Here is a 23895-nt window from a genome sequence, read left to right as displayed (position 1 = left end):
ACAAGGTTAACTTTTGTTAACCCATACATAAAACTGGCAAAGGCATGGGAAGGAAGCGAGGGAGCCAGGTGTGGGAGAAGATAAGAGGGCTAGTAGCAGCAGAGAAAAAATTAATATGGGAAGAGTTGGCACCAGATGATCGGGAACTGGCACTGGGTGCTCCCAGGTTGCAGATGGCACCAGGCAAGCTAGTAGTTTAGGAAGCTAGTGAGCAGCCCTGGGCACTGGGCGCCAAAGCTAGTGAGTGCTCCTGGGCACTGGGCGCCAATTCTCGGCTGTCAAGAAAGTCAATTTATTCAAAAGCCCATCGCCACCAAAATAAATAATTTCTCTCCTTACTATGTTCTGCCCTTACACTTTTTCAAAGTAAAGTGTAATACGAAGATGTTTTAATAAATTCTTTGCCAATGATTGTTATGAAGTACACAAAATATCATCACACAAACATGATTCAATTCCTATGAAACATTGTTTGAGACTTGCAGATATGTATTCACCACTGAAAACATCAGTTTGGTAAGGAACACGATATTTACATTATAATACACTATTTGGTAGAAGAGAGTTAATTAACCGATTGCAAATTCACTTAGCGAAATATGATAAAACTTGAATCAGACCTTAACAACAAAAACTATAAAATACTGATCCTGAATAGTTGTAAGCTTGAAGGCTACTTGAAATCAGTGATAGTATTTCACCGAAATCTGGTTGTACAGCCAGCACACAATAAAGCTGCTGCAGACACCTGATGTTTACACTGTGTGGCAGAAAGAGAATGAGGTTGTCTGCTAAGTCATTCCTAGTATTCCTGTTAGTGGGTGGGCTAGTCACCCAAACTAAAGAATCGGAGCGCTACCGCGAATTTCAAATTTAAGCTGCTGCACTAGTGGAAAGTATAGCCATGTAATTACTTGGAATGTTACTTATATGAAATTTAAATGCATTAATATATCTTTTTAAAGATTCCACTTGAGAAGGCTCTACCAAGGTAAAACTTTTAATCAAAACAATGAGACATTTGGCAAAGCACAAATCCCTTACTCTTAAGAGTGCTTGAAAGACCTCATTTCTTATATATAGTTGCATATTTACCAATTCAATATGCCACCCAAGAGATCAGATGATGGTAGAGGTAAGAAGCACAAGCAAAAATCTTTATCTTTGCTAGAAAAGGCTTTCTATCCCTCTCCTTTAGTTAGCGAATGTTTAGTATTCACTTTCCTCAATAGATGGTGATGTGCTTTGTTTACTTTTTGACAGCGCATGAACTGAGTGATCGCCGAAATTCATTCTTTATTTTTGTCATCTCATTACCCTCTACACTCAAAATAAATAATGAAGAAACTAATAGCGATAATTATTAAGACAGTAAATTTAGGAGATGAAGGTCACCAATAATATTCTGCATTCTGAGAAAAGTCAAGTAGTTGACACAGTTAGGCTACTTCGGGAATGTAGACTCACTGTGTTAAATACAGTACACTATTTCAAAGAAAATTATACTGCATGAAGTTATAAAATGATAGTGAAAATATACGAGTAATAAAATGATAAAAAGTGGTGTCAGAACTTATTCAAGTAGTGGGCTAAGTCAGCAACCAGGCTATTTGTATGTGGAATTGGCTTGCAAGACTGTTACATGGGGGCTTCATATTTTTAGCGGTGTGTTCTATATACCGGGATCTTCTGTCGTCCAGCAGTGGCCTGGTCACAGGGTTCCCATATTTAAGAGGTTGGACTGTATCTGGTTTAATACTACAAAGTCTGCTACAAAATCTATTTTGGCTACAACTACAATATGGAATAGTTTACCTAGTGCATTTGTGGAATCTTCTGGCCTCCATATGCTTAAGCTATAAAAGTCAATTCTTGCTTTCTAAGCACATCTGTTGACATCAGGGGTATCAGTCTTATTTACTATTCCTTCATATTTTTTCAGGTACCACCTTTGCCTATATCTCCTCTGCAGGCTTATTTCCCTTTGTAGCCCTATTGGGTTTATAGTCTGCTGACATTCTCCAAGATGGTTTTCAGCTGAACATCTGAAGAAAGGAACAACAGGAAAAGATGGCTAGGGATTTTGGCACAAGCCAGAAGATCCACAGGCATCAATGGAGGTGTAATACAACCAGATAACAAAAGTAACTGATTTTGAATTTTCCTTTCCTTTCCATACCTCTACCAAAGCAAGAGACCAGCCAACACTCTTCACAGGCCAAATAAACACTGCAAAAGGCACAGAACTGGAGATAGTCACAGTCAAGCGTGACAGTGACCACACGTCCTATTTCTAACAACACATAATGCACTGTTCGACCACAACTTGCACTTTCACTTGAATAGCCACAGAAACAAGCCTCAACAGCCAAAGAATAAGTGCAGGACTTTCAACAGCACCCACCCGTCATCTACCTTCTACCCAGCTGGTGCTACAAATACTCCTACGTAACACAATAGTTTGTATTCTTATGGAAACAACTGATCTTTCCCATCCGAAAAGGCAAATGATGAACAAGTTCACTAAGGTGGCCCTGAGGATTATCAAACAGGGGTCCATTTTATAAATTATATGATGGTGTATCTTTTGAGTACAACCACTACCCTCTCATTGTAGTTCTCTCCCTCTCCACTCCTGTCTGTGACCTATCAGTCAATTAATAACCAGGCAGATGATAATTAGTGCCTCCAATCAACAAAAACATGGCAACCATGCAAAATGCACAGTAAACCTATACAATTTCTTTTTCTCACCCAGATGCAGGTTTATAGGTTCATAATAGAACATTATCATCATTATTGTATTTAACCCTTAAACGCCGAGCCTCTATTTACAAAAGTGTCTGTCGTATGCCGGCGGCGTTCGGGAGTTAGCGCCGAAGCGGAAAAAAAGTTTTTTTCAAAAAATCACAGCACGCTTAGTTTATAAGATTAAGAGTTCATTTATGGCTCCTTGTTTTTGTCATTGCCTGAAGTTTAGTATGCAACCATCAGAAATGAAAAAAATATCATTATCATATATAAATATTGAAATATATGACAGCGCAAAAAAAATTTCATATATAACTGTATACAATTTGCGCTGTGAGCAAAACGGTTAAAGCTAATGAGTTATTTTTTGTTTCTTTGTAATGTACACTAAATTTCGATGAATTTTGTATATAGCAAATTGTAAAACGATCAAAGCAACACAGAGAAAATATTATCACAAAATGATGCATGAATTCATAACGTGTGGACATAAAAAAAAGTTTTTTTCAAAAATTCACCATAAATCGAAATATTGTGCTCGAGACTTCCCGTTTGTTGCAAAATGAAGGTAATTGATTGAATATTACTAGACTGTAAGTGTTTTAGCTTACAATTGCAGTTTTTGACCATTTCGGTCGAGTTAAAGTTGACCGTAGGTATAATTTTTTCTATTTATCATGGTTTATTTGAAAATATTTCAAAACTGATGAAAGCTACAACCATGAGTTATTTTTGTTGTATTCTACATGAAAATGCTTTATTTCCATATATAAAACTTTATGTAACGACTAATATAAAACGGTGCAAACATTACGACACAGTGACGAAAAGAATTTCGAGATGTTCGCCGAAAGTTATCACAAGAGATTTAAGGAAAAATTTTTTTTCAAAAATTCACCATAAATCGAAATATTGTGCTAGAGACTTCAAATTTGTTGCAAAATGAAGGTAATTGATTGAATATTATTAGAATGTAAGAGTTTTAGCTTACAATTGCGTTTTCGACCATTTCGGTCGAGTCAAAATTGACCGAAGGTTGAAATTTTGGTACTTATCGTGATTTATATGAAAATATTTCAAAACTGATAAAAGCTACAACCATGGGTTGTTTTTCGTTGTATTTTACATGAAATTGCGCACATTTTCATATATAAAACTTTATGTAATGGCTAATATAAAATGGTGCAAACATTACGACAAAATGACAAAAGAATTTCTGAAATTTTCGGCAGAGTTACCGCGCCGACGTAGGGAAAGTTTTTTTTTTTTTTTTTTTTACCATAAATCAAAATATTGTGCTAGAGACTTCCAATTTGTTGCAAAATGAAGGTAAATGATTGAATATTAGTAGAATGTAAGAGTTTTAGCTTACAATTGCGTTTTTTTACCATTTCGGTCGAGTCAAAGTTGACTGAAGGTTGAAATTTTTTGTAGTCGACGTACGGTACGTCCACTCGGCACCCAACAGACAATTTTAGTTGACGTATGGTACGTCCAGTCGGCGTTTAAGGGTTAAATAAATATATGTACCAAGAAAAAGTAGTCTGCAATAAGCATTTTACTTACTTCTCTCTGTTTATAATCTGGCAACATTTCATAAACCACTTCCGAGAAGAGGGCACTATAACGCCTGTTGTTTTGAACCACTGCCTCAGCCATGTCCGAATCAAATTCAGCTACAAAATACAAGAAAATGTCAGGTATTTTTAAAATTTAAGCAGTAGTATATCATTAAACCTACACAAGATACCAAAAAATTGAGCATAACTTTCATTCTAACAAAAACTATGACTTTAGAAGGTTCCACATGGAAAATGAAGAATTTTTGTTCAGTATACAACTGATGAGCTAAAATACAGAATGAAAAATTACTGTAACGCACCAACATCATCGACTTCTATTGTCAAACCAACTTGCTCTCGATGAGCAACTGCAATAAGCTGGGTGGCATACTTGAAATGCTTATGACCATCTTCACCAACAGTGTGAAATTCAGACAAAAACTGCTTGATAGCCTCTGCAAAAAAATAAAAACAAATCGTTATAAAAGAAATGGTTCAGAAAGTTTCACCAAATTTCCCAAAAGTTACAATCACAGCCACCAGTTGGGGCGGTGGTCGTGAGGGCACACATATATCGAATGGGGTGTTGGTGATTTTAACAACTTCTTTAGACAAAAAATATTAAGATTTGAAAGTACAATATTTACAATCAGCATAACCCTACTTTTAAACAATCTTTCCTAGTACAGTGCTTATTCCAAACCAAGTTAAAACTGAAGCATTCCTTTCTTAATGATCATGTGATAGTAAACATTTGATACATAAGAGGGCTAACTACTACGTGGTTACGGTAATAGGCCAAGAACAGACTAACTTACAATTACTTTCTCCATATATGGAAATCATGAACATCATATAAGCAAAAATCACTTTGCAGGATTATTTTCTTTGTTATAGTGAATCATTTACAAAGTCTGAATAAGAATATCAAAAACCAACAAATACATTATGCTATGAGAAGATTAAAAATGACATTTTTATAATAAAATAAAGTTTTATATATACTTACCAAATAATTACATAGCTATAGCTTCTACTTTACGTGGCAGCTCAAAATTCTAAATTGCTGGTAGCTCTTTGTTTTAGGTGTAGGTATATTCCGCCCACTATCGGGAAGAATAGGTACAACTTAGCTATGGAGCTTAATTCGCTTATGCTCTATGTCCATGAGAGGGGGAGGAGGGCGGGCTCGATCATGTGATTATTTGGTAAGTATATAAAACACTGCACTATTATAAAAATGTCATATTTACTATAAGTAACTTACCAAATATTAATTACACAGATGAATCCCACATTGAGTGGAGGTGGGATGAATGGACATGCTCTTATCCAAAAACTTCTGCACTTGATATGGGGGTAATTTGGGATAGCAAATTAGCTAGCAGCATGTGGAATGCTTGGTGTAACCTTACCTGGTGAGGAGCAACAACAGGCGGAGTACTGCCTCTGGCCGTGGATCCTCTCTGACCTGCGATTGTGGCGGTAGAGCCAGAATCACCTCTACTGGTGGGTGCTTTTGCAGCGTAGGTCTGTCCCTTGGGTTTCCAAAGCTAATAAATCAATGGGTCACATAATGATATGTGGATTGCCCTTGCCCTGGGCACATTGCAAATAGAATAACAAAGACCAGATAAAGTCAACTACCACACAACATTTTTAGCCAAAACCATAAAAAACCAATTGATGACACTCAAGGGTTCGAGTGTCCTGAACTTCCCAAAGTACGACTGCCCTTATTCAAGGAGTGTGGGTAGAGAGAAGAAGCGTTCTCCTGTCCCTTCATCCCCAATACCATGCCAGCTACTGAAGAATGGACCTAAAAGTGCTGCAATTTTTGTACACGCTGTCTCAGCGTCTCGTAAGTAAAACATAGCAAACACTTGGCCACCTCAAATGTTGTTTGTAAAATCGAAGAAGACAGGTTACGTTTAAAGCCAAAGACATTGGAAGGCTCTTATTTCATGAGTGCTACTTGCACAAGGGTAATAAAATCTTGAACTCCCGAATGTGCTTCCGAAATCACGGATCTTAAAAAGAATGATAGTGCATTCTTGGACAAAGGACGGCTGGGGTTTTTAACAGAACACCAAAGATTAGGGGCCAATCCTCTAAGGTTTTTGGTTCTCTCGAGGTATACTCTTAGAGCTCTTACTGGGCAGAGGACATTCTCTTGATCGTCTGGGCCTAGTACTTCTGAGAGGCTCTTGATAGAAAAGGAGCGAGGCCAAGGGTTAGCCGGATGCTCGTTTTGGCAAAAAGTCTAAAATTGGCAGAGTATACTGCATTACATTGTGAGAAGCCTGTCCTTTTATCAATGGCATGGCTTCGCTGGCTCTTAGCTATGTGAAGTGCCATCAAAATAATGTCTTCGTAAGATTCCGAAGAGACGATGACGCCATTGGTTCAAAAAGTGGTCCTGAAAGCCAGTTGAAGACCACGTCCAAGTTCCAAGCAACTCCTGAGGCTTTAGCTTGCTTACTAGTGTTGAAATGCTTGATTAGGTCACTGATCTGTCTTGGTTTGAAGACAGGTCTAATCTTGTCTATGTTTGAATGCGTTTTCGAACTCAACATCGTTCTGTAACCCTTGATGGTAGATGTTGAGAGTCCTTTCGATGTTCTGAGATATGAAAATCTGCGATTTGAGTTTCAGAAGTTTTGGAGAAGTGCATGCGGCTTAATTCCTACTTGCTGCAGGTTGTCGCCTGCACGGTTAGCAGTAGCCTCTGCAGCCCCGCTCTTGAAAATCGCTCCCGCTCTGACAAAGCTCCTGACAGTCTGAAGCCTGTCAGAGCTTGAGTAGATAATCCTTGACGGTGTCGGAGGAAGTGCAGCTGTCTGAGAAAGATTTCTTCTCTGAGGAAGCAACCTTGGAAAGTCTGTCAAAAAGGTTCCAATCGAGGAACCGTTTCTTTGTGTGGCCAAAGGGAGTAAGCTAATGTCATTGACACATTATGCATTGAAATGAACCTAAACACTTCCCTCACCATGCTGGTGGGAAGGCATAAAGTAGAGTTCGACCAGTCCTGTAACATGGCATCTGTTGCCCATGCTTGTAGGTCGGGCGTTTGGGGGCAATACAAGGAAGAAGATTGTTCCTTGTTGGCGTGCGCCAAACAGGTCTATCAACTGCTTTCCCCCAGCTTCCACAGGTAGGTGCATACCTGTGGATTAGTGTCCGTTCCGTTGGTAGGACCTGTTTTCCGACTTGGGTGGAGTCGCGGGTTAAATGGTTCTTGTGAATGAAGCGAGTCACTACTTGGGTCTTGTTGCTCTTTGCCCAAAGAAGAAAATCCTTCGTTGCTTCGTAGAGCGTAAAAGAATGGGTCCCTCCCTGATTCTTGATATATGCTAGGGCGGTCATGCTGTCCGAATGAACGCTACTGCAATGTCTTGTGGCAGGTTATTGTTGCAGTGTTGCAGTGTCAGGTGGATTGCTTTTGGTTCCTTCACGTTGATGGAGGTTTTCTTTTCGGAAAGGGACCATGTTCCTGACATTTCCATGTTGTTGAGAAGGGCTCTCCAACCTAGATCCAAAGTGTCGAGAGAATAACGTTAGGTCAGGGTTCGTTGGAGCCAAGACTTTCCTGTCGGAATCTGTCTTCTGCTAGCCACCATCTGAGGTCTTCTATCACCAGGAGTGATGAAACTGAATGAGTCTGGGAACAACTTCCTTTTCCGGAATTGACTTTGAGGGTAAACTGGGGAGTTCTTGTATGAAGCCTGCCTAATGGAGCGAACTTCTCGATAGAAGAGAAGTTCCTAGAAGACTCATCCATGCGTTGGCTGAGCAGAGGTTGCGATTATGAAGTCTGGACTTTCTTACGGCAAGAAATTATCAGCATTGTTGGGATGAAGGCCGAAAATTCTGGAGTCTATCACTCTCCCCAAATATACAATAGACTGAGTTGGGACTAACTGAGACTTCTTGAAGTTTATCAAAGTCTAATTCTTGGGCAGACGAAGGAGTTATCTGTAAGGTCCTCCGTGCACTGAGAATTCGAGAGGGAGCGTAGGAGCCAATCATCCAGGTACAGAGAAATATTTATTCCCAAAAGATGCAGCCATTTCGTAAAGGGAGCGAGTACCCGAGTAGAAACTTGAGAGGTCGTGGATAGTCCGAAGCAGAGTGCCCGAAACTGAAAGACTCTGTCCTGGAACACGAATCTTAGATACTTCCTGGAGTCCGGATGAATTGGAATATGGAAGTAGGCATCTTGCATGTTGATCGGAACCATCCAGTCTCCCCAATGGATGGCCGACAAAACCAACTGATTCATCTCCATTTTGAATTTCGTTGTTGGAGCAGAGCGGTTCAGGGCACTGACGTCCAGGACAGGTCTCATCTCCCTGTTGACTTGAGGACCACGAAGAGGTGATTGTGGAAATCCTTGAGTTTATTTTCAACTATCTCCACGGCTCTGCTTTTCCAGGAGAGATGATACTTCCCGAGATAGGGCTGAAAACCTCTCTGGAGTCTGCAGTTAGGCTGCTAAGTTGATGGGAGAGGTTACTAAGAGAGGTTTTTCCCTGAAGAGAGGATTGTATATCCCTTCTGTATCTGTACTTACCCACAGTTCCATTTTCTTCTCCCATACTGGCCCAGAAATGGGAAAGTGCCCACTCATTCCACTGGGACACACGGAGGACCGGAGTCTCATTTGTTCTAGGGTTAGGATTTATTGAAGGGTTTCCTAGATGGTCTGGAGATTCGGAGATTGGTTCTAGGTCGGGACTGGAGCGGCCTCTGCCTCCTCGAAAGGGATGTTGCTGCAGGGGTGACAACATCCTAGGAGTTGCAGTTGAAGTGGCTCTTGCAGGAAACTTCATTCTTTTGGTGGATTGAGTGATGAGGTCTTGAGTTAATTTCTTTTGTAAATCGACTAAAATCCGATCTAGAGTGTCTTGTGAGAATAGATTATCCTTGTATAGGGGTGCAAACAGAAGTGAAGAACATTCTGATGGGGAGACCCCTTTTGCCATAAACGAGCACCACAAATCTCGCTTCTTGAGGACTCCTGTTGTGAAGATAGCAGCTAGTTCTACTGCTCCATCTCTTACAGCTCTAGTACTCCCAGCCAGTCTGAAGCGAAGTTTTCTTGCAGGGACACACATTCTTCTATTTTCTTAGCTAGATCTCCTACCGTCAATCAGAAAACTAAAAATCTCAAAGACTTTGAAAATATCTTTGAGAAGATGGTCCAACTCCGAGGTTGTGAAAAGAATTCTGGCCGAAGCGAAAGCTGAACGACGAGAAGCATCTATGATACTGGAGAAGTCTCCTTGAGAGGAGGCAGAAACTCCCAAGGATGGAGCTTCTCCAGTTGCATAAGACAGGTACTTCTGCCTTATTAAGCGAGAAGGAGGTGCTGAGGCACCTTCCCGACTTTCCTCTTCTCTGCTAGCCAGGCATCCATGCGGCTGAAAGCTTTCTTCGATGACAAAGACAACACCATACGCGGAAGTCTGGCAGTACCTGGTGGTTGACGCATGCTCAGGTAGGCTGAACCCGGAGATAATGGAACGACTGGGAGAATAATGACGGGTAGCAGAGCAGGAAAAATCTGAGTAGAGCAGTAATGACAGGTGGGTTGTTGTTCTTGCGGGCTCCTCCAGCGGACAAAGCAGGCGTCCTGAAGTCACAAGAGGCTCAAAACTTTGTCAAGCCGGAGTTGAGCGGCGCCAAGAAGGGTCTTGAGAGGCCAACGGAAATTCTTGTTGTGGGGTCACGAAAACATTAGAAGTGCAGTGGAAGGGAGAGGCACCCCCATCGACTGGGCGCACGGACAATAGGCGCCCACTCGTTGTTGAAGCAGACGCTGACTCCTTGGAAGCAACTGCATTGTCCGTGGACGTTTGGCGCGCCAAGGATGGGCGCTCTGTGATCTGACAATCCCATTCCGAGCGATCAAACACGGGTTCTTCTGGCTTGAAGTGTGTGCTCGGAAACCAGGTAAGGTGAGCTGCGTGGTGATGGGCGCTCTGAAGGTGAAAGCTCGGATGCCCGAGCGATCTCTTGAGTTGTAAACATGCACATCACTGACGTACACACTGGTGGGCGCTTTCTTGTTGCACGTGAAGGGAGCGAGAATCTCTTGATGGCGTCCAGAGAAACTACAAGAACGGAGAGGGCTGGTTCTCTCTACCGCTTGCTTAAGAGATGGGGAGGATATATCTGAACCCATTAGGCGCTGGCGTGGCCTAGATACATGTACGAATACGGTTACTGCGTTTCTTCGATGTGAGAGAGTCTGAATCATTTGAAGAAAGTGTATGGGTATCCAATCTAATACCTTTCTAACGGCATTCTTCCGCAGCCTGGAATCGGCGAACAACAGGCTCGGATGAGGCGACGACTGCTCATGGGCAAACCCCACCGACCTCCCTTGGACTGCCAGTTTGCTTGCTCCCATGTTTGCAAGGGGAGTTTAGCAGGGACCTTGGTCTAGGAGCATCGGTGGGACGAACAGGCGGCCCCTCCACTGACACATCACTCGACAAAAATGATATTTTTATGATAAAATAAAGTTTTGTACATACTTACCCCGCAGATATATACTTAGCTATAGTCTCGGCGTTCCCGACAGAAATTCAAATTTCGCGGCACACTGCTGACAGGTAAGTCAGGTGATCTACCATACCGCCCGCTGGGTGGCGAGAATAGGGGCTCATTCCCGTTTTCTAATCAGATTTTCTCTTCCCACCCCCCTGTCTCCTGAGGGGCTGGGAGGGCCATTAATGATATATATCTGCCGGAATGGATATGTACAAACTTTATTTTATCATAAAAATATCATTTTTGTACATGCAACGTTCCAAATCAGATATATACTTGTTGATTGGCACCCTTGGAGAGGGCAAAGAGACAGCTAATAGCAAAACGGAAACAACATATGTTGTAGGAAAAAAGCAAAACCATGGTTCTTACCTGATTGGGCAGAAGACTTCATGGATGCACAATACATGAGTCTGCATGCCTCAAGAGCTTCAGCAGAAGTGACCTATGATGACAGCCTTTCTGGATCATATCAATGGGAAAGACCCTTACATGACAGAGCCTGTTGGATCGTGTCAATGGGATTAACCCTTACAGACAGAACCCTCTACCTGAATCATATCAATGAGGCTATCCACTCTTACATGACAGAGCTATTAATAAAACTACAAGGGCTAACAAGCCAAACCCGACCACCTGATAAGCCTAACCTTGTTAGTGATAGTTGAGATGAAAGAGAGTCCCTCAACACTCTCTTCCAGCCGACCATAAAAAACACAACAAATCATTAAAAGCAACAACCAAAAAACTAGACTAAAAAGGATTAGCTTCAGCTCCTTGACCCAGCACCGAATCCGCGGATACGTAAGCTCCTAGAGAGAAGCACTTCTCATACATGCTTTGAACATCTCTCAAATATTAGAGAAGCAAACACTGAGTTACATCTCAGTCGTAGGAGTCCACAATAGACTGGGATGAGACTTGTAGAAAGCCAGAGAGTAGCCATGGCTCTCACCTCATGAGCATTCACTCTTAGGAGCTGTAAGTATTCGTCTTTGCATGAAAGATGAGCCTCCTTGATAACATCATGAAGAAAGCCTGGGCGTTCTTGAAATTGCTCTTGAAGGATCCTGACAGGCACCAAAGACTTCAGTGTTACCTCCGAGCTGTTTCTTTCTCCAGATAATATCTAAGGCTTCTTACTGGACAGAGAGGGGAGTGTGCTCCTGGCTCCGTTAATCCTGGGGAAATATCAGGAGAGTCATGACCTCAAACTCCTAGGCCAAGGTTTTGAAGGGTTCTCGTTCTTTGCTAAGAAAGAGAGGCTGAAAGAACAGATAAGCAGAAGTCCTTCTTAAAGCCGACAGAGACAACCCAAAACCTGTAGTCGCTCAATCTTTTGGCAGAAGCAAGAGCAAAAAGAAACAACGATTTCCTGGTTAAATCCCTGAAAGAGGCAGATCGAGGAGGCTCAAATTTATCAGACATTAAGAATCTTAAGACCACGTCCAAATTCCAGCTGGGAGGTCTAGGGGACTTGTTTTTAGAAGTCTCAAAAGACCTTATAAGGTCGTGAAGGTCTTTATTATCGGAGATGTTAAGACCTCTGTGTCTAAAAACTGAGGACAGCATGCTCCTATATCCCTTGATGGTGGAAACCGCCAGGTTACACTGCTCCCTTAGATAAAGAAGGAAATCCGCTATCTCCATTACAGAGGTACTGGAAGAGGACACTTTCTGATTCGTTAACATCTCTTTAAAGACTTCCGCTTCGACTGAGTTGAGGTGCAAGGAGTGAAGATCTTCTGGCTCTGGCGATAGCCCTCCCTTGTACTAGCGAAAAATCCCTTAACTCTAACCAGTCCTTCGACAGTCCTACAGAGGCAGTTAGGTTTGTTAGGCAGGAAGGTTCTTGTGATATCTGTCGAGAAGTGGGGCTGTTTGAAGATCGCTCCTGAGAGGAGCGACCTGGAAAGTCTATCATCCATTCCAGTACCTCTGAACCAGTCCGGGATGGCCAAAGGGAAACGTCAGGGTGAGCTTGGTGCCGCTGAAGAAACGAACTTTCTTATCACCCTCCCTAGAATCTTGAACGGGGGAAAAGCACCGTCTGGAGCCCTCCCAATCTAGGAGAAGGCCGTCTGTACTTTACTGCTCTGGGGTCGAGATTGGGGAGCAGTAGTTCTCCAACCTCTTGTTCAATGGGTGGTGAAGAGGTCGATATAGAGTCTCCACAGGAACCTGACCTTTCGCAAAACCTCTTGATGAAGAGACCATTCCGTGGGAAGAACCTGGTCTTTCCTGCTGAGCAGATCCGCTCTCACATTCCTTTCTCCCTGAACAAATCTGGTGAGGAGAACGATGTTTCTCTCCCCCGCCCATAACAGAAGGCTCCTTGCTGCGACGTACAGGGAGAAGGAATGAGTCCCTCCTTGCTTCCTGATATAAGCCAGGGCTGTGGTGTTGTCTGAATTGACAAGAACTACTGACCCCTTGACCAGAAGTTCGAATCGGGCGAGAGCTAGATGAATGGCTACTAGCTCCTTCATGTTGATGTGCCAGGACCTCTGATCTGTGTCCCGATTGCTGACACTTCTTCGAGCCTAGTGTTGCTCCCCAACCCGACTCCGACGCGTCTGAGAACAACACTAGGCGAGGGTTCGGCGGTTGCAGAGGAATTCCTAGACCCAGTTTCTGGGGGTCTAACCACCAACGGAGATGTTCCTTTACTTGATATGAGATCTGAAAGGAGTCCGACAACTCTTGGGACTTCCGATCCCAAGATTCTTTCAGGAAGAACTGTAGAGGTCTTAGGTGAAGCCTTCCTAGAGAAACGAACTGTTCCAGAGGGAAATGGTCCCCAGCAGACTCATCCATTCCCTACTTGAACATCTGTCTTTCTCTAGAAAGTCTGTCACCTTTTGAAGGCAGCGTTCCCTTCTTTCCAGGGAGGGAAACGCTCGAAAACCCCGAGAATCCATCCGAATCCCCAGGTAGACAATTTCCTGCTGAGGAATCATCTGAGACTTCTCGGTTCACAAGAAGTCCTGGAGACTGGTTGGGTTTGCAAGTACGAAGGTCCTCCAGACAGACGGTTTTTGATTGGACCAGATTAGCCAGTCGTCGAGATACAAGGAAATCCTCACCCCCTCAAAATGCAACCAGTGACTATTCTGAGAATAATTCGTGAACACTTGAGAGCGTGTGGAAAGTCGAAGCAGAGCCCTGAACGAAGGTTTCTGCCGCCTACCGCGAACCTTAGGAACTTCCTGGAGGAGGATGGATGGGAATGTGGAAAAAGAAAAGCATCCATGAAGGTCAGGGACACCATCAATCTCACTCGGCAAGTGGCGACAAATTCGAGGACGTCGTCTCCATGAGAACTTTTTTCTTGTGAACGAGTTCAGGAGCTCACATCAAGACCGGTCTCCACCACTCCCGAAGATTTTGGCACTAGAAAAAAGCCAGTTGTAGAATCCTGAAGTGTGAAGATCTTGTACCGGTTCTATGGCAACCCTTTTCTAGCATTTGTTCGGCCTTGGCTAGCAGAGGGCTTGCCTCGCACAGAGATCATATGTCTACTTGATAACTCCCTCAGGTTGTTGTCAAGGAGGTTTCGAAATGAAGAGGGAATAATTAACCCTTCCGTCAAGATAGAGAGGGACCGTCTGCCCCCCTTCTGTGCCCAGGCTTCGCTTGAACTTCAAGTCTGGCACCTACTGGGAATCTGGAGGACTTGCTTCTCCCTTGGACTTCCTGGTAGGGAGTCTGAAGGTCTAGATCTTCTTTCAGGCCTACGCCTCGATAGACCTGGATCCTCGAAAGGAAGCTCCTGAAGGGTCTCCTTCTTAACCAAGTAGAGCAGGACTAGATCTCATCCTCTTAGACGACTGCGTAGCGATCCTGAGAAGCTATTACTCAGACAAAGAGCAGAGACCTCCCCTTCACAGTCTCTTGCGGGAAAAGATGGCTAGACAGAGGAGCGTACAAGAGGGAAGACCTCTGGAGAGGAGAAACCGATTTGGAGAGGGAAAGCACAGAGGCTGACACTCTTCTTGAAGCAGGCCAGTGCCGAACAGGAAGCAATCTCCATAGAGCCGTCCTTAACAGCCCCTTGTCCAAGCAAGACAACCTGCTGAGGTCCTCCACTTTGACTGGAGTCTCTTCAAGACTCCTCTTGGCGCTAAGGCCCTAGAGACCAGTCCATAGAGTTAAAAACTTCCAGCACGCGGAAAAGGCCCTTGAGAAATGATCCAATTCACAAAGTCCCCAAGAAGCCAGCCAGTTAAAGTCTTGTGGAAGAATCCACAAGCAGAGAAAGTCTGAGCCAGCCGATGAGGGGAGAGCTAACCCCATCGGTTCCTTAGTCTCGTACCACATTCCCGCTCTGCCCGAAAGCCTAGAGGGAGGCAAGGAGAAGACAGTCTTGCCGGCATCCTTCTTCGAAGAGAGCCACTCTCCGAAGCCTTTAAGCGCTTTCTTCATGGAGATCGTAGGACGCATTTTAACCAAAGAGGAAGACTTCGAGGCCTTGGTGCTCGAAAGCATGGAACCAGGAGAAGGAGGAGAGGCAGGCTTGAGGGAATCTCCATACTCCTGAACCAGTAAAGCTGTCAACCTCTTGTAATCAGAAGCGGTGATATCCTTGGGAGTTGTCCTCCGATAACGCCTCAGGCCAGGAGAACGTCTGGAAGTGAAGGGCCTTGCCGAGAAGAGCTAGAAGGAGAGGAGCCTCTGTCACTGGAGAACGGCTTGATCGGAGAGAAGCGCCTGCTGAATGACTGGCGCCTGACAGGAGAAGAGGCTCGAACGGAAGAGGAGCCCTTGCTGGGAGAGGCGCCTAACAGAAGAGAGGGGAGGCTGGAGAGGAACTTCGGCGAAGAAGCGAGACTGGCCGAGCAGAGCGTTTGACTGTGAGAAAGCATCTCCAACAGGAGAGGCGGCTTGACAGCGGCGCGGCGCCTGGGTGGAGAGGCGCTATCCGCGACGAGGCGCCCTGGAGAGCAGCGTTACAAGGAGCGCCTACCAGGAGGCGCCTAACAGGAAGGAGCGCCTGCAAGGGAGGCGCCTACCGGGAGAGGGAGCGCCTGCAGGAGAGGAGCGCCTACCAGGAGAGAGCCTGGAAGAGAGGAGCGCCTGCTGTGGAGAGGCGTAACAGGAGAAGAGCGCTTCACAGAAAACTGACTTGCTGGGAGAAAGTGTCTCTTGGAGGGGACTGATCGGAAGGCATCCTTCCGACGAGAAGAGCTCTTTGATAAAGAGAGCCAGCAAAAAACACCGAGCTGAGCCTGGAGGCCCACCAGGATCTGCTTGGTGGACTCTGACCACCAGAAGAGGAGGAGATCTTCGGGTTCTTCTTTGCGCAGCAGAGCAGAGGAAGCGCTCAGGGCTAGGTCCAATCGTCTCCTCTAGGAGCCTTCAAGTCCTCGCTGAAGTAGCGACTCCTCAGCCGAACTCAACCACGCTTGGGTGAAGAGAAGCGAAGACGAGAAACACTTCTTCAAGATCCTTTTCTGTTACAACGATCTAAGGCAAGCCTGGGACGCGTCAGCAGGCACTGCTGAGGACCTGACGTTGGGAGCGCTCTCCATCCCCCCCTTGCGGCTGTCGTATTCCTCCTCCACTGGGTCTGGGGTTTGGGAAGAGGTCTGAAGCCTAGGAGCGATGCGGGCGGTCAGACGCCCCTCCCGCATTTCACTGGGACACTACACATCACTATCACTTCTCACTTTCTTTTCCTCCAAAGCACGCATCTGCAACTGCATCTTGCGGATCGTAGCCTTCATTGCAGCCATCTCCGACGACAAATCCACAGGTTCGACGAAGGGTGAAGGAGCTGAAACAACTGGAGTGACAGGCGAATCTGGAAGAGTGTTAGGTTCTAATTCCTCCTTAGAAAGAGACCTGCCGAGGCTTCTAGAAGCCTTCTAACTCTATCCTTCTCAACTTGCGTACATAAAAAGGTTCAAAGCCTTCCATTTCAGATCAGTGAGATTCTCATTCAACACACGTGTTCTCAATAGAGCAATCATTCCCCTACACCTCGAACACACAGTGAGGATCTGAAGCTTTCAGTAGTCTCATACAATCAGTTCTAACACACACACGAAACACAAGGTGCAACACTCTGATCAGACATTCTTTACAGAAAATACCGGCTTGAAATCAAAATCAATCCACAAAAAGCATTATACCAAACCAAGATCAATACGTCACCAAAAGGTCAGTCCAAAATAATCCTCAACAAGACGAAAAATGAAAGTCTAAGCAGAAGGAACCAACAGCAGATGTTGCCAGAACCAGCGACAGAGAAAATCTGATTAGAAAACAGGAATGGTTCCTATTCCGCCACCCAATGACGGAGTATGGTAGATCACCTGACCTACCACCATGGCGTGTGCCGCGAAATTTCAATTTCTGTCGGGAACGTCGGAATAGCTAAAGTATATATCATTTGATGGGTAAGTTGCATGTACAAAACACTAAATTTGTCCATTAGGACCTTCATAGAGTTCCCAATTTGGAAACAGTATTCATAAGTAAATTAAATTTTTGATCTACCCATGCTTCTAAGCTGGCAATGGCATTGGGTTCAGCAGAATGAGAGTTAGGTACAGGAGTGACAGGAAAAGCTGGAGGACTGGAAATGGGAGAAAAAGCTGTCACAGGTGTCGAAGGGATAGGCAAAACATCAATATCATCCCTTGAAGAATGGCCTACACTAGCAGAAGCCTTTGCTTCGGCTCTAGCTGTAACTTTTCTAATTCAGTCACGTTTCAATTTGTCTAAATGAGTCTGTAACATCTTCCATTTACTATTTTCCCAGTCCTTACATTCATCACAATTCAATTCAGGCGAACAAATTTGTTCCCTACAAGTACAACAAATGGTATGTGTGTCGTATTTGCTGACGTAAGTCTGGTTTGCAGCCTTTGCAAATTATCTGTGCTGGATAAACTAGAGTCAACATAATGGTCAAAATTCTAAATGAATAAGTCTCAATTGGAAGTATCCAAATTCTAGCTAGGCTAGATAGTTCAGCTACTAAAATCAAAAGTACTTCACCAAAAAGAGACGATCTCTGACCATCGGTGAAATCGAAAACGAGAGCTGCTATGCTTTATTGTTTAGTCATTAACCGGCAGAAACGAATTGAGCTCCTTAGCTAAGTTGTACCTATTCTTCCCCGATAGTGGGCAGGGCAATATACCTACACCTAAAACAAAAGAGCGCTACTGCGAATTTCAAATTTTGAGCTGCCGCGTAAGTAGAAACTATAGCTATGTAATTATTTGCAAGTTACTTATATAAAACTAACCAATTAGTAAAATGCATTATTCTTTATGGTCCCCAAGCACCAACTTAATTCACTTAACACCTGTTCTTTGGGTAACTATATACAGTATATTCACTTTGCAGGATTGTTTTCTTTGATAAAGTGAATAATTTTAAAAAGTCTGAATAAAAATATATTACAAAACCAACACACACACTATGCTATGAGGGAGAAGTTTAAACCTTACTAGATAGCTACCTCTTAATTTACAATACAAGCCTAACTGTTTTGGTAGCTGGTAGTTAACCTCTTTAAGAAATTTCTGTGCTAACTACCAGTTTGTCTTACTACTGCCTGTTTACCAGTAGCCTACAGTACTGTTTAAGGCTGAACTGTTCAAATTGAGCTGTTAGGAAAATGTTTCCTGTTATAAGTTTGAAAGTAGACCTATATGTAATGGGAAAAATATACCTTTAATTATTTAGTGGTTTATTTAGGAATTGATTCATCATCCTCCTCTAATATCTTTACACTACTGTTGTAAGAGTGATTGGGACTATAGTGTGTTTGTTTTTGTTGTGGACATCAAATGCATAGCAGTGTAGCAAGTCCCTTATTTTGTTTTTCTTTCACTCTGAGTATGGGAGTGCTGTCCTGAATCTTCCGTCTGCATTTTGGTAACACTAAAGAAACATGTTAAGGGACGAGAACGCTGTTGGTGTGAAAAGGATGTCAAGTGGTCCACCTTCATTTTGGCTAATTTACCAAATTATTAATACAAGTTATTATCAATCCCTTGCAAGGTAAGCTTTTAAAGTCATAATATTACCGTTAGTTCATTAGTTGGAACAGATCATTATGAAAGAACAGTAGCAGACGAAGATTTAAGTGCAGCGTTGTTGCATGCCCAGTCAAACGGGATTGCAACGCCTTAACGTGGAAAATTTACGTTGTCGTGAAATATTCTTCACATTCATTAGTTGTCATGAAATTTTGCTTTGTTGATTGGAATTGTGACTTAGCATTTGATAGGGTTGTAAAACATTAAAAGATAGTTATAAGTATTTTGTTTATGTAAAGCTTTTGTAGATACCAGTGCCTAAAGGGTACCACAAAATGGCCGTCCTACAGGGCATCTTGGGGTTACCCCTACTTCCCTCATGGAAGTTTCCACTGCCGATCACGATCTTAGACTAGGCTATACAGTAATTTAAAGGTCTACCCTAGACTAATCCTGTTTGAATGAGGAATTATGACTATTTTTGTTACAGATAGTTTAGGCTATGTATATATAAATTCTTGGAAAGCTTAATTACATAGGACTTAGCCTATACTCCCATTAAACTAACCTAACTTGTGGCCTATTGTAACCTAGTCAAAAATCAGCCATGTAAACTTTGCATAGGCTATCCTTAACAATTTCTGAAGAGACCTAGCCTAGATTATATCTGATTGAAAGGCACCTTAGCCTAGTTTTACCTCGTTTTAGTTTAAGTGTTTCTCAGAAATCTTTCAGGTAGCCTTATCCATTGACATATATTGTGTATAAACATTTAGTAGTGTGTGGAGTAGGGTATCAAATGATTTACACCTTACTGTAAATTAATTGATTCCAGGACTGCTCCATGTTTGATACTTATCCTGTTATGAAGGAAAAGCAATTCCCAAAGTATGAAGTTGATATATTTTTTTTGATATAAAGAGTTATTTTTGTTGTTTTAAACTACTCACTTGTATTGTTTTCTGGAAATCAAAATTAAATAAAAGGAATATTTCCAGGATCTAGTCCAGGAGTTCTGAAGACTATGTAAATTAACCAAGTCCAGGGGACTAGGCCTGGGAGAAATTTGGCATGATGTAATGTGTAATAAAGAAAGGAACTGAGTACCAGGGATTTTCTTCAATACCATTGTACCTTACCACTAAAAATGGAAGTCAGCACTTCAATTGCCTCCCAGTGGGAAGACATCACCTGGCCTCATCAGTAATAAGACCCATACACCCAAGGAGTATCATGTAATAGCAGGTAGGACAGGCCTACCCTAATTCCCAGGCAGCGTAAACGTCAGTAGTCTTCATACCCACCGTGTCAACTATGACACAGTACCATTCTCCGACCCCTGTCTCCAGGCAAGAAGACTGACAACAGTGCATCTGTATAGTAGTATTATTATTATTATTGTATCATAATGTCTTGGAGGGGGAAAAATTCCTCCGTGACATATACAGCAGAACTTTCTCCATATACCACGACCATAAGACCTAAGAATAAATTCAAACCACATCCTTGTGTAGTGTGTGAAGGGGAAGTACAACCACATCAAGCTATGTAGTGTGATATCTGTGATGTTTGGCAACATAGAATTTGTAACACTGGCTGGTGAAATTTCAGTATTTTTTTTTTATTATTATATTATTATTAGAATTAATAGTGTTCAAAGTATGTAAATTAGGAGTTGTGCAAAATGTGTAGGTGTGATCAGATAATGGATCAATGTGTGTGAAAATAGTTAAGAATGTAAATAAACCTCTATGAATGTTTTCAACCAAGGTACATGCATAACAAATATGAACCTCATTAGTTAAGGCAAGAAGAAGACATGAAACGGCAACAAAGATAAAGAGTAAAAAATAGTGCCCATAAACGGCCACTGAAGCTCACCTGATATACCTTCAACCATTATTACTTCACTGTTATTTGGTAGCAACTGTGCTAAGGTAATGATGAACTTTACATATTCTTGGATTAAAAAGATATGAATTAATAAGATAAATCTGACCTTTGACTTTTACCCTTGTTCTCTACATACAGCCTGTTGTTCGGTAGCACTTGTCCTAAGGTATATGCATATTAAATATGATCCTGATATGCTTCTGCATTAAGAAGATATGAATCAATAAAAAATTGACCTTAATTGCTCCAATGACCTTTGACATCTACATATGGACTCAAATTGCACAGCCCTTATCCTAAGATATAAGCCTACCAAATATGAATCTGATATATTTCTGCATTAAAGATATACAAACCAACAAAAGTGTATACCAAAACAGCAAAAGTTTTTTCTACAAATATGACCTTTGTACTTGTATAGTTCTTGCCTTAGGTATATGCACACAAATATGAATCTGATTGGTTGTTGCATTAAAAAGATATGAGCTGAGAAAAAAGTGAACACCAAATTGTTGACACAGACAGACATGCACGAAGGCATCACCCCATCTCATCAGGTGAGCTAAAAATCATGTGTCAACACCCAAATAACAACCTATTTATTTGCATAAAAATTGCAACTGAAACTGAGGTGGGACTTAAAACATAAGGCCATGTTGGAACTTTAAAACTTTTTTACTTTATTTTTTCAGGTATTACAAGGGAATTCTACAGGAAGCTAAACATGACGGAAGTTGAGTTACCTGTATGGGTTTGCCATAATTGTACTCTCAGCAACCTTCTGCAAATGGATATTGACAGCTTGAATGGAATAGCAATTCCAGATGATCGTTCTGAGGACCCAGCCGCACAAAGTACATCAACTGCAGATGGTCCTTTAAGGGAGACAACCCCTACAAACTCATCACTCCTCTTTAACATTAGTCTTCCATTGGAAGAGGTCAGTCAAGCTGAGGAGACATCACATCACTTACTGAAGAACTAATCCCTGATGCCATCATAGTAGATGCCCCAACAATCTACCAAGGCTAATTGAAGGAGGTTCAAGAAAAGGCAGTGATCCTCTCACAGACAGCCTTAGATTCCAGTATGTCAAAGGGAGACATCTGTGGCAGTGTCATGGATATGTAGCGTCTGTACGAAGATGTGCTTTGCTAGTGTTAGTCAGCAAAACAATATCTTCACCAGAAGCCTTAAGGAACACAAAGCAACCCAGGAGCATGACTCCGGGAACAAGTTATAACCTGAGTTAAAGCAGCTGCCAAGGAAGATGTCTTCAAATCTTCAGGGAAGACTGTTATAGATACACTCTTGTCACTTGCAACTGACGAAGCTCAATTGCTAAAAGTACCCAACTTGCAGAGAACTGCCAACCGAGCCAGACAATGACTGCGGCCAAAGCATCCAACTGATTTGGAACTTGAGTTTGCAGAAAATCACATTCCAAGTGACTTTCTTCAAGATCTTCACAGAGGAAACCATCATTTGTTGCTTGCATCACCTCTCCAACTTTCCCTCCTTTGCAAATCAAGGATCTGGTTTTATTGATGGAACATTCAAAGTTGTCAGAGAGCTATTTGTACAGCTTGTTAGTACCCACAGCTAAATAAAGACTGGAGACACTGCAAAGCAGGTACCACTGTTATTTGCACTTATGTCTCGACAAAAGGCCAGATTACAGGGCTACCATTAAGCTGCTCCTACCAGGCATTATGCTAGAAGAAATAGTTGTGAACTTTGAGCGTACTCTCTGGAATGCTCTTTGTAAGTCCCTGCCAGATATTCCTGTGCGGGCAGTCCCCGGTTATCGGCAATCCGGTTTTACAATGCTTGTCTAGCGCCGAATATTGGCAATTTTCAGCGCCAAAAAAATCGTGATTTCCGCTTATCAGCGCCGATACATACCTAACAGAGGCGCCGATAACCAAAAATCAGTGATTTTCAGCACCGATAAGGCCCAAAAATGGCCAATGATTTGATTTTTGGTTATCATTACACCATCAGAACGGAACCCCCACTGATAACCAGGGACTGCCTGTATATGGATGCTGGTTCCATTGGGCGCAGGCAGTGTACACCAGGGTTAAAATATATGGGCTACGCTCAGCATATGTGAATCACCTTCCTGTCTGTAACGACAGATGTCCCACAACTGCCACAGCAAGCGAACTTCACAGACTGATGGATTACATTGAGAAGACATGGATAACCAGCACATCATAACACCATCCAGCTGGTTGACCTTCAAGAGGTTAGCAAGAACGAACAATGAAGTAGGGGGATGGCACCATCGTCTGAATCACAATGCTCCTAATAAGAAAATGAGACTGTATCAGCTGAATCTACTCTGTGCAATGGGGAAAATTTGCTTCCCTTGCAGGTAAGGCTGATCTCGCAGAAGCTGCTGTGCAGTGTTCAAAGTAAACGGAGCAACTGGCATGTATATACTTCTTATGTTATATAACCAGCACATCATAACACCATCCAGCTGGTTGACCTTCAAGAGGTTAGCAAGAACGAACAATGAAGTAGGGGGATGGCACCATCGTCTGAATCACAATGCTCCTAATAAGAAAATGAGACTGTATCAGCTGATATCTACTCTGTGCAATGGGGAAAATTTGCTTCCCTTGCAGGTAAGGCTGATCTCGCAGAAGCTGCTGTGCAGTGTTCAAAGTAAACGGAGCAACTGGCATGTATATACTTCTTATGTTATATAACGTCGTTGGGAGACACATTCAGTTCCAAGCGGATTGCAAAATGCTGCATCATGTTGAAGTGTATAAGTGTACCCAATTAGGCCCACAGTAAACCTCCCCATTCACAGATTTCTCTGTGGAACATACATACACATTATTCGCAGAAAATTCGCCCATTCGCAGTATCCTTCACTGAGAAATATTCACTAAATTGCTGTATTTTCATATCATTTTCATGACTAAATACACTTTTTGTAATAAAACTATTAAAATACTCAGGTATAAGCATTTTTAGTGTCTTTTTTGTGTTTAAACTATCAAAACAAGTAGTTCTAAGTGTTTTTAGAGGGGTCTTAAGTATTCACGGATTTTAGCTATTTGTTGGGGGGGGGTATGAATCCCCCACGAATACAAGGGGGTTTACTGTATTATTGT

At 42.6% G+C, this 23895-nt stretch overlaps 1 protein-coding gene and 1 pseudogene across 1 annotated transcript in view; one reads left to right on the top strand and one right to left on the bottom strand.

The window, feature by feature from the left end:
* Positions 1 to 23895, bottom strand: part of Mcm7 (minichromosome maintenance 7) — a 224013-nt gene that overhangs the window by 178405 nt on the left and 21713 nt on the right. Inside the window, exons 2-3 of the mRNA XM_067108054.1 lie at positions 4634 to 4768; positions 4318 to 4427 (exon numbers count right to left, since the gene is read on the bottom strand). Of these exons, the coding sequence (XP_066964155.1) occupies positions 4318 to 4427; positions 4634 to 4768 (245 nt within the window). The remainder of the gene's footprint in view (positions 1 to 4317; positions 4428 to 4633; positions 4769 to 23895) is intronic.
* On the top strand, positions 12825 to 22830 carry LOC136841297 (uncharacterized; annotated as a pseudogene).

This window comes from Macrobrachium rosenbergii, chromosome 8 (genome assembly GCF_040412425.1).
Source record: "Macrobrachium rosenbergii isolate ZJJX-2024 chromosome 8, ASM4041242v1, whole genome shotgun sequence".
NCBI classification, from domain to species: domain Eukaryota; kingdom Metazoa; phylum Arthropoda; class Malacostraca; order Decapoda; family Palaemonidae; genus Macrobrachium; species Macrobrachium rosenbergii.
Note: the sequence above shows the minus strand (reverse complement) of the source record. Positions and strands in the feature narration are given on the sequence as shown.